General features: G+C 36.9%; 1 protein-coding gene across 1 annotated transcript; it reads left to right on the top strand.

Moving 5' to 3' along the window:
• Positions 1–1,720: 1,720 nt before the first annotated feature.
• Positions 1,721–6,054, top strand: LOC105453874. Its single transcript, XM_011696147.1, has 6 exons — positions 1,721–2,653; positions 3,155–3,378; positions 4,039–4,181; positions 4,732–5,222; positions 5,515–5,742; positions 5,825–6,054. Exons 1-6 carry the CDS (start codon positions 1,939–1,941, stop codon positions 5,857–5,859), a joined length of 1,836 nt encoding a protein of 611 aa, XP_011694449.1. The 5' UTR covers positions 1,721–1,938; the 3' UTR covers positions 5,860–6,054.
• The last annotated feature ends 5,327 nt before the right edge of the window (positions 6,055–11,381 follow it).

Below are 11,381 nucleotides of genomic sequence, written 5' to 3'. Positions count from 1 at the left end.
AAATGAACCATTAAAAAAATTCGATACCATCCCGCGAGGTTTCTTCATATCTTTATATCATTTTTAAAACATTATCAGCATGATCATTATCTGAACTGAAAAGAACATTAAAATTATAATATGAGTTTCTTTAATCTTTTAGTTTAAACATTTAAATATCTTATTATTTAACTATTCTAAACATTATATTTTTAAAAACGTATAAATATAATGTTTTTGATAACAGCAAATTATATTTCTAACATGATAATTAAATTGACATTAAATTTGGGAATTACAATTGATAAAGAACTCTCGAAATTAAAAAACAAGAATTAATACTAAAGCAATGATAGTGCAGCACGGTACTTAGTGCGCAGAAATTGAAAAATGTAATAACATCGAGAAAAATTAAGTAAATAAGATTGTTAGTCAAATAAATAAGAACTATGTACAATCTTTTTATTTACTTGACTTTTCTCAATGTTTATTATATTTTTCGGTAATTATTGTGTCAAAATCTTAACGATAACTTTAATTATGACTGCGATTTTCATCTGCTTGATTATATTTCTTTATCTCACGCTCTTATTTCGGTTTGACAATGAGTCTTACTATCTATAAATAGCGTGCTCTCATTGGCTTAATATTAATTCATGTTTATTAAATTTTGACAGCCCGAAGTGTCTTATTGATAAAATAATAAATCTTAATGACATCTTTAAATCTTTTCCTTCAGAATTGTCACTTTGCGACAAAATCATCAGAGAGACGCGACGAAAGCAAAATGTACTCTATGAACGTGATCGAACTGATGGAAAAAGCTAATCTCGTTCTTCTGGCTGGTCGATTATTGCCTTGCCTGTTCACTGTAAAGAAAGCGGCGGGATCCGCATCTATAAGACGCGAAGTAAAATAAACTTTGCACGTGAACGTTGAAACGCAGATGGCTTTTTCGCGCGGCACGCCACTTGGAAGAAGATACATTTGATCTTTTTCTTTCTTCTTGTTTCTCATTCCCCAATCCCGGGGACTTGAAGCTGAAGTTCAGTAAACCCCCGTCCCTCCCCTCGTCTTCCTCCGATTTGTCTTCCAGGTGAAAGTCGAAAGAGCTGGCGGAAAACGAGTTCCTTTGAGATGATATATTCCTAAAGTAAATTCATTCATCTGTGCGTAAAGGGCAACCTCTGCAATTGGCCGCTTCCATTGCGAGCAATTTTCCTCAAGGAACCTCGAGGCGGACCCGGCTCCTTCTTGTGCATCTGCACTTAAAACGCGGAGTAGCGAGCGCAATTCTTCTTTCACTGTATCTTTATTTCCCTTTCCGATCCGTACGAGGGAAGAATTTTTCGCTATTTCAGATTCTTATATTCTTAGCAAGAGTGTTCGATATGATTTCAAGGAAAAAATAAAAATGGATTATAGAGAAGAAAGTACTTATTTCTCTTAATAGTTCAAAGAGTTATAATTGGCATTAAAAGAGATATCGACATGTAGCCTTATTATGATACTCTTAAAATATATTCATTGAAATTAATCACACGCCATTTCTTTTCTTATCAATTTTTTTCATTAAAAGTCTATTCAAATCATTTTATTTAAAAAAAAATAGAAAACTAATAAATTTAAATTCTATATACTGGAAAAAGAAAGGCGCCGAGTACGTGTTTTACCAAACCAGTCCTGCACTACTGGCATTGGAAGGGTGAAAAACTGGAAGAAGATCTCATTCTATATAAGACTGTCGATCTCGATCACTTACACTTGCAGTCATTACGTTCGATCTTCAATGTCACCGTTAGAACTTGCACAAGTTAATACATCAATTCTTTAATTTAAAAAACGCAGTGAACAATCATCGTGAGGTAAAACGACAAGCGTAAGCCATCATTTACGACGTAGCAAATACAACTGATGGTAAAACTTTAAAAAAAAATCGTCATAAAAATCAGAGTGATCATGATATTTTTAAACGTGAGTGTCTTCATTTGCCTTCACGTCGTGATGACGTTGTTATCTGTGAGGGCATACGAAATTGAAAGAGGCATCGTTTTCTCCAATGCGGATGTTCCGTCCAATCGTAAATCTCTGCGAAATTTTTTTCTGGATCTACCGTTTCTCGACAAGTCAGTCGGTCCGCAAACTTCGGCCGCTGTACCAATGAGAGATCGAACTGTCGGACCGCGAGCCCTTCGCGACGTGTTCTTGAAGGACCGAGCCGTCTATCCATTCGGCTTTTCGATTTTTCGTGATCAACCGATCAAACAGAATTCCTTCGCGTCGTTCAGAGATAAACCGTTGTTCAAAGACGCAATACTGAAGAATCAGGAATTGCGCGGAGAACGGGCGGTTCTCGGAGACAATCCTTTCGTGGGACAATTGCTCGCGCCGGAGGGAATCTTCGAGGGACAAGTGTCAACGTACGGCAGCCGAGCACCGTTCAAAGAGCAGTTGTTTACAGCTGAAACGCCGCTTAAAAACTTATTTCGCGGACAATCATCCCCGGCCGAACAAGCGTCGTTTCAGAAGCAACCGACCATCGTCGAAACTCCGCCCGCCCCTGACTCGATCGAGTTCCATCGAGACGATTATATTAAACCAATCGATTCGTACGAGCGATATAAAGACATACCGACTACGTTCGACGGGAAATCGACGATATATACAAAACACGGTGAGTTTACGGATGTTACACAATTTCGAGAACATGTGATGGGAACTCTTTTTACATGTAACATCGGAGAATGAATTTTTCTCTGATAATGGAGCACAGCTCAATTTCTTTTTTTCCCCCCCACCTCAGACTTTCTAATTTAACTCGCGCAAATTGTTTCGCGGGCAATCCGATATCGAATTTTCTATCTAAAAACACGAAGAGCAGTTTGTTAATTGAGGTGTTAGACAAACTCGTCCCCTCGGAACTTTAACTTGATTGCACCTGTGTTAATTATTGCAGAATAATAATTTTCCAGCTATCAAGTTAAATCTCTGCTGATACTCTTGCGTATAATATTTGCCCTCGAGCTAAAAAATAATGAATTGTCCCTACGGGACAATTTTGTTTCCCCTCACGTTTCAGGGTGCGTGCACCCGCGCCGGTTCATCGGTGTCTTGCGAACTTTATTTTATGGCGCGTTTACCCACGCTATTCGTATGATAATAATATTTCTCGCAGATGAGCAGGCGCCTGGATGGTCGTCGCTGCCGATGGTCCCGTTTTCCGAGTACCTCCTTCCATTGAGCGCCGAGATGCCCAGGACGCCGCCATCGACGCCCGTTATCGTGCACGGACGTAATCCCGTGTCTTCTGTTTCCCCTGGTATGGGCGAAGCTCATTCCTCAGAGGCTTCCAAGATGGAACTAGGTCCGTTGCTAACGTCAGCCAGCAACTGCAATGCGGTGAGCAAAACCTATATGACAGCTGATACTTCGGTTTTACAAAACGGAATATTATATAATCAAAATTTAATCTCGCCTGAATTTGATACCTTGCCGAAAGCAAAATCTATTTTGTGAAAATTTTGACGTATCCGTTTCTGCAGTGAATAATTGCAATTATAAATGAAAACCATCACGAGTCTGTCAATCTTATCAAGTTTTGTGTTACGTGTATCTACTTGCAATTAGAACAATGCGCGCAAAACGGATAAAATTTTGAAATATATTATTTTATACTTTTATTTTGTTATAAAATTTTTAATAAAATAATTATTTCGCGCTCTTATGCAACCATTGCATTGTTGCGTAAACGTAGCGTAGAATGCTAATTGCAAATTAAAATAGCAATAAATTGTAAATTTATGTTATACTGTGTTTGTTGTGCATATATTTTACACTACTTAACTGTTAATGACATTCTTATCAACTCGTAAGTGAAACATAAGATAGCACAAATTTTCTGATATAATTTTATAATTGCAATGCGTAACTGTAATTATAGTTGGATACTTGGAAGATCACAAAATGTAAAATAAACAGGAGTGAACGTAGTGAAGAAATGTATCAGGCACGAATCAGTGGCGCGCGCGCAGGACTAATAAATGTTTGTATTGCTTTTAGTCGGTTGACAGCTCGCCGACAACCGTTCCATCAATCTCAGTTAGCACAAACCAATCCTCGATTGTAGGTCACATCTTAACAAGTTTAACAACCAAGCCCAGCTCGCCTGTCATGGCAACGTCAATAGCGCCGTCCGCCGGAAAGTACGTAATGGCCGACCGGAGGCTTTATTATCCGCCCGGTTGGTTACACCATTGTAACTATGCAGTAAACTAAACTTGCGAAGTTACTCAATTGCTAAACAAGAATGTCACTCGAATGCTATTACATTGGATTTGGAGCAATTGCGTCGCGTCGTTACGTTGCAAATGACTCTGCGCAAAATTAATTTAATTACGATTTCAAACATATTTATTTTACGTAATCAATTTTATTTTGTTTAGTAATTTTTCACTTTGCTATAATATGTACTTTCATGGATTTAAAGTAACAACAAAAAGTTATATTTCTAAATATAATTTACATATTCTTTAATTGTGCTTTAACCGATAGTTTTTGTGAATATCGAAGTCTAATATAAACTCTCGTTATTTTTTACTATTTCTTATTTTATTTTTCCTTAGTAATTATTCTTGTGATTGTAAAATTTACGTTGCAAAATTGAGAATCTAAAGAAAGGGCCGAACGCGCTAATTAATCTACGATATAATAGCGCAATTGTACATTTAATTAAATTCGGTTTTTCTGACTTAGTATCCTCGAGCCGATTTACTTTCACGCTACTAAACATGGAGCTGTCACATCTCCTCTTCCTACTCTGGATGACGTGCACGCTCACGCGCTTTCACACACTCCGAAGAGCAGCCTCAAGATCAACGAGCATGACTTCAAATTCCTAGCGTTGGAAGCGCCAAAGAACGTTGAAATCCAAAGCTCCATGTTGAACTACATTCTCCCCGAAGAGCACAAAAGCGGACTAAAGGGTATTCAGAACTCCTTCGCGAACTACGCGCTGCCCGTGAAATTTAAACAAGACTGGCCTTTGCAGCAGTTCTCACAACCGGAAACATCCTCCGGCTACGCTCCGCCGTCTGCAGTGAACGGCAAGGCTAAACTCATTTTACCGAATATACCTGTCGCGCCAATTTCTTGGCCGATAGAAATTAAAAGCGACATTTCCACAATGCTATCATTGAAATCTATAATGACGCCCGACGCGGCGACGAGAAACAAACTACTGCTAGGTACGAGAGATATCATTATATCTTATTATTATTATGTAAATAATAAAATCTAACAATAAGTAAGCTAAAACTTTACTCTTCCTCCGCGATCAACTAAATACGAAATGACGGTATTAAAGTGACAAACATCTAATTATGTCATCACGACTGTTACATTCCGATAATTATTTTTATAAAATCATGATCATTTTGTCAAATTGTCTTTTAATTTTGTGAAATTCTTTTTCTACATTTAAATCTTGATTTATTAAAGTTTTTAATGTGAATACAGTATTTTGCTTATACTTTACAGGCATAGACTTACCTGTGGACTTCACGGCAAGCATACCAAACAGTCTGACTTCAAATACACCCAATGGTATATCTGGAAGCATAACTGATGGCATATCAACGGGCATACCTGGCGGCATGACGACGAACATACCTGCGAGCATACCAACTTTGAACCTCGGGCAAAGTTTACATCACGTGGAACAATTACGGCCAACTCAAGAGGCAAGAAATCCATGGTACCCCACAGGTATCTTAGCACTACGCTAAGTAAGTTTTCCATCTTCGGTTTCGATCGTAACATACATTTAACACCCGGAATTTCTCTGAAGATGCAGAAACCCGACGAGGGCGCGCCGGAATTTGATGGAGGATAGCGGAGTGATATAACGCCCCTCAATTTCGGCAAGAATTTATCTGTAAAATTCTTCAAATCTTGATACGAAAATTATTAAATGTAAACTGAAAATATTGCGCGATGCTGACTCGGGCTAAGATGAAACTTTATGCAACGCTTGCAAAATCCTGTAAGACATATATAATAAAGTTTTAAACACAAAAATATTATTATTATTATTGTCCTTGCATCAAATTTATATGGATCTTCTCGTTTGTGAAAGAGTTATTACAGTTCTACGTCATAATATTTGATTGGAATTATGTCCAACAAAGAAAGCATTTATGTATCTTTTTTTCATTTCTCTGTCTTCGCAACTATTCGACACGAATCTTTTCAGCGATTCGACCTATCGATTTAAAGGCTTGTTTATCCAACAGCTTTTTCGCGCGCAGTTGATTAGGCGTAACGCAATTAACGTATTTTACAGGATTGCAGCTGCAACTGGGAGGTTTCGGCGGGATAAATTACGCCTTACACACGCGGGTAATCCCGCCACGAGACCGATGGAGCTTGGAATCGCGAAAGCTGGTTTAACTTCGCCAAAATTACCGCAACCGCACGCTCCCGCATTTGCAAAAGATGAGTACTCCAAGGTGCGATTGTGAGTTTTGCGGTGCGCGCTGTACTCACGTCGCTCGAAAGCTTCTTTAATAGCGGTATTACTTCGCTCGCTTTTATTAGCTTCGTGCCTGCCAGTTACGAGCAATCCCATCCCTTCGTTTTTTCTTCTTTTCCTCCCTGTCTTGTCCTGTGCATCTTCATCCCCTTTTTTCGCGTGCCACGTTCTCCTATCTTTTCTTACCACTTTACGATTTTCTTCCGTTACGTTTCACTTTGCGCCAATGGCGGTTGCCGGTATCGAGACACCGTACGTTTCCACGGGTAAATCGAGCAAATTGCAGTTTTTGCCGAACATATTTTACGCGTTATTCGGGATAAAGCGGCCACACCTCTCGGAATGCGAGCGAAGGGCAGGTATTAAAAGAAAGAAATTACCGTCGCGTTGGAGTTTGTCATTAAATTTAGTGCATTCATATTTCTGCGTTCATATTTCTCCGCTCGTGCAGCCGCTAACTAGCTGAATTTATTATTCCATTTAATTGACTGAATAATTCAATCCTGCACGAGCATAAATGTCATTTGTATTTGAATGACTATAATTGTCGAATAGAGCAATTATAACTTTTTCCACGCGATGCGTTTCCTCTTTCAGAGAACGATCTACAAAATAGTCTTGTAATGTCACAGATTAGAACAATTTGTTCGATTTTTCCAATCTATTTGACATTTATTACACGCTAATATATAATTTAACGAATTAAAATATTTTAAAATTTATAAATTAAAAAAATAAGATACATTTCACGTTTTTTAATTATGCTAAAGGTTAATATATACGGTAAATATCCATAGATCCATTTAACAAAAGCTTGTATTCAAATTTATCGTTGCATTCATTAGCATATTATTAAATTACTAAAAAGGTAAAACAAGGAGAAAAATATAGCACTTATAAAAATTTTATATTAAACTTGAATAACAAAATGGAATAAATATTAAGAAAGCAATAACGTTCTTATGATTTATTTTTTTATGTAAAATTAATTTTTTATATGTAGAGGCATTTTAGTGTTTTTTTTATTGTTAAACTTTGTAAATATGTGTGCATTAAATATGAGCATGTAATTTAGAATTCTATGAATGAGCTATTCATAAGCAAATTCTACATTACACACATTTCAAAGTGAAAATTTCAATACTCTGTTTTCTGTGTATAGTAGATTCCTAATTATCATTTGGAAGTACATCTATTTGCTTTGGCAAATGCTATCGAACGTTGGTTGAAGTTTGCCGGTAGAAGCTTATGAATATGGAACGCGTATTCACGAGATATTAATTAGTAAACCAATTTTGTTAATCATACACGTTCGTGCCTGACAATTCTGTTGGTCTATTGGCATACGTAAACTTCGATCATTTAAACGAAAGGCGAAACCAGTTTATTGTACTGTTACATTAGAACGCATTTTATTTATGCATAAATTCCATTGCCGAATATATTAAATCGATTTATAAAACGTTTGTGCAATACGTCGGCGTGAAAATTTCCGAGTCTCTCCCCCTCTCTGCTTTCCCTTTTTTCCATTTTTATTCATCTGTCAATCATTGTTTCTTTAACGAATATATATGAAAGTAATAAAAATATAACGTCGAGCAAACACGTAAAGTGTCACATTTTATGCGACATTGCATCGCAAAATAGTTTAATTTTATTACAAAGTTTCTGAGAAATTGAAACACTGCGACTCGTTCTGTTAGACAATTACGTAATAAAACAATTTACGATTTATAACAAGAATTATTAAATTTCGCAATTGCAGCACTCGAAAATTATAGCCGAAGGTAGATATATGAATAAATTGCACGATTTCGTCGGTATTACTTTCGCGAAAGGACGGCCGCGCTGTATTTCTTCTAAGCACCGCGCCGGGCGGAAAACGCGTTGAAATGTGTGTTCCCCAAGAATGAAAGTTTCCCGCTTTGCGCGAGAGCGCAAATAAAATGTTCCGCGTACTCTTCGTTCGGGCGCGATGTCGCTCGTAAATCCTTCAAAAATTTAACGCGAGCTACGCGGGACCGTGGCCGCATCCGCGTACCGAGTGCCGCAGGTGCCAAGCTCTCCTTTCGCGCGGGGGCCGTAAGGTAGAAGGAACGAAGGTAGGCAGAGAGAAATGAGGCATCTCGTCCGTAGTCACCTGGGTTTCTTATTTACATTAATTACACCGGGAGAAGTTTCTATCTAAACCGAGGGAAGACAGGAGGAGAAGAAGGCGCGTAGCGCGCGCACGCGCGCGCGGTCCATTGTGCTTATTTTGCAGCGCGCGGCGGCAATTATTTTCGCAGTCGGTAAATATGATTAATCGCGAGGGATTAAAGATGAAACGAGTCCCGACGTCGGCTGAAACAAATTGTGCTCGTTGAAATATCGAGCGGACGCTCTCACGTTTCCATTGTTTATCCTTACAAAGTCGTTCCTCGGGAAAGTGCATGTTATATAAAGAGAATTAAATTAAATTAATTGAAATTGCGTGAAACAGGTTGCACACGCGTGAATTCCAGCTCGCGCTAGATTCGAAATAGCGTTATATTTGCGGGTCGCGTATAGATTGAATTACATATAACACATTAAATGCAATTCTATCAAATTCTATCATTTAGGCTTTAGAGTACTCATTAGATTTCATCAAGGTTTAATTAAGTTTAAATTGCAGAAATTTATATGTACACGTTGAATTTGATGGAATCCCAAATACCTGAAATGCGAATTAAAACAACTTTCTGTCACATAATAGGTTGCACACACATTTCAATTATTTCTCTAACGATTTTAAATAACTGACAAGACTTGTTGTCCCACAATTATTTAGAAAAACTATAATTACTAACATAAGTATCGCACTATAAACGATATAAAATTAATTTTATAATTAATTTAATTATTAATAAAAATAAAGAATCTTTTTAAAATGTTATTTTAGATTAAAGTTGGACCATCTTTATCAGTAAACTGTCACTGTTATTCAAAATTGCGCTCTGTGTGATGCATACATTACTTTCAAAATATTATATAAAATTTAAATAACTGCTAATAAACAAAAAAAAATTACCAAAGGCATTACTTTTAAAGAAATGGCATTTTTTGTTACTCACAATATATAATAGTAAATTAGTTTTAAGTGTTATTTAGTTTTTAGTAAAAATCTCTTTGTTACTGCATTTTAATATATTATTAATATACCAATAAAATTTATTGTTTTTTAAAACTATTGCATTAATTGATTTATTTTTGTGCTAATATTTGGAATATTACTGTTTGAATTTATTTCTTATTCTTTTCTCTTCTCGCAACGTTAATATACGTATTGTGTTTTTCTTTTGTTTATATTGTTCGGTAATATTATGAAGTTAAGTGCAATTATTCACTTCGGATTTGCGCAAGCGCTAATATTTCAAAATTTGTCATGATAAATGAATTGTTATTTAACAAGAAATAAATTAAGTTGCCTCGTACACAAGCATAGAGCTTGACGCGGAAAAATTATTTTAGATCTGTCTTCGCGTACAACAGACACAACGTTTTTTCATACCACTTGCCATCCGTTTCCGTACAGCTAGCTTTCATTTGACTATTTAACTGTCTATTTTCATTCGGTTCCCTCTTCCTTTTGTTCATCACACACGTCCAAGTATCCCGATGCTCACACGGATATAAACGGCCGAAACCCCGTGATACCTTTTATTCTTCAAACGTCCGTAAAAGTTGGCACCAAACGATTTCGCTGCAGATTGAATTTCGCTGGCGGCCGTGGTAGTTGGCCGCGACCATTGTCACTGCAGATTGCATTGAACGGAATCAATGTAGTCACGCGTATTGGTGGACTCCGAACTGCAATAGCTTGAAAAAAAAAGTTGTCTAGCGGTGGAAATTATCTGATTGGAATAAAGAATTGACCTCCATGGGAATATAAATAAATAAAAAACCAGACGTGACAATAAATTTCTCGCGTTTACGTTCATCCAAAAATCTTTTTTAAATCGTTAAAACTGGTTGTGCTATTGTTTTAAATTTATTACTGATTATGTTTCTCGTTTACTTTTTATTTATATTCTTCTGAAAGTGTCAATTCTTCATAGAAACTAAATATATTATCCTTTCACAAATGTACTTAATATAATGCATACTCCGATTTTCAAGAAAATAATTACATATATTAAGCATAATTTATTGTTTACATTAAACTATTTTTATGTTATATTTTTATAAAAATTTTAATAAACTGAAAGTGTCACTATGCAGCGAGCTTAATATAAGTATTCATATCACGCTGTCGCGTTTCGAGTTCATCTCCACCCGAGTTGTCAAGCAATTATGCAGAATAATTGTGTGCCCCGTGCGTACCGTCGTTGTTTTTACGATTCGCGATTTAGCCTGGTAAATTGCACATATATCCGCCACCTCCATTGTTTTTTTTTGTGTGCAGCGAGCCGACTGACTAGAAGTCAGTTGTAAGTTTCACACTTAATTACGCTCCAGCGAGAATAATATAGGTTTATCTCGTTTTCCATCCCCCTAGAATTTCTCCGCGCCATAGAGTGAATAATCTACCGTCGGCTTACGTTAGATTACTTCATTCGTGCATTTTATGGAGACGGCATGAGCGATTTAATTGCAAATTGGATCCACCCGGGCTCTTTCGTTATTTTTCATTATTTCAACCGTAATTGAAACTGTTGCGATTATGAAGTCCTTTTATCATGCGCGTATCCGAGCGCGCAGGATCGCGCGCGACTCATTTTAATACACGTGCCATGTCGAAACTCATTAGCGACGTTATTTTACGCGGTATTTATTAATAAGCGGGATATACGTCGCAGAAACGCAACTGATACACGTGCGCGCGCATTTATTTGCTATTTTGAGCATTTTT

The sequence above is a fragment of the Wasmannia auropunctata genome, unplaced genomic scaffold, assembly GCF_000956235.1.
Source record: "Wasmannia auropunctata unplaced genomic scaffold, wasmannia.A_1.0 LD335994.1, whole genome shotgun sequence".
Lineage (NCBI taxonomy): Eukaryota > Metazoa > Arthropoda > Insecta > Hymenoptera > Formicidae > Wasmannia > Wasmannia auropunctata.
The sequence above is the reverse complement of the archived record's forward strand: the minus strand, read 5'-3'. Positions and strand labels throughout refer to the sequence as shown.

Bases quoted from the DNA above. Each gene is read 5' to 3' on its own strand.
- LOC105453874 (XM_011696147.1), top strand. From the start codon at position 1,939: ATGATATTTTTAAACGTGAGTGTCTTCATTTGCCTTCACGTCGTGATG. The intron at 2,654-3,154 runs GTGAGTTTACGG...TATTTCTCGCAG, and splicing joins GACGATATATACAAAACACG to ATGAGCAGGCGCCTGGATGG. The intron at 3,379-4,038 runs GTGAGCAAAACC...TATTGCTTTTAG, and splicing joins CAGCCAGCAACTGCAATGCG to TCGGTTGACAGCTCGCCGAC.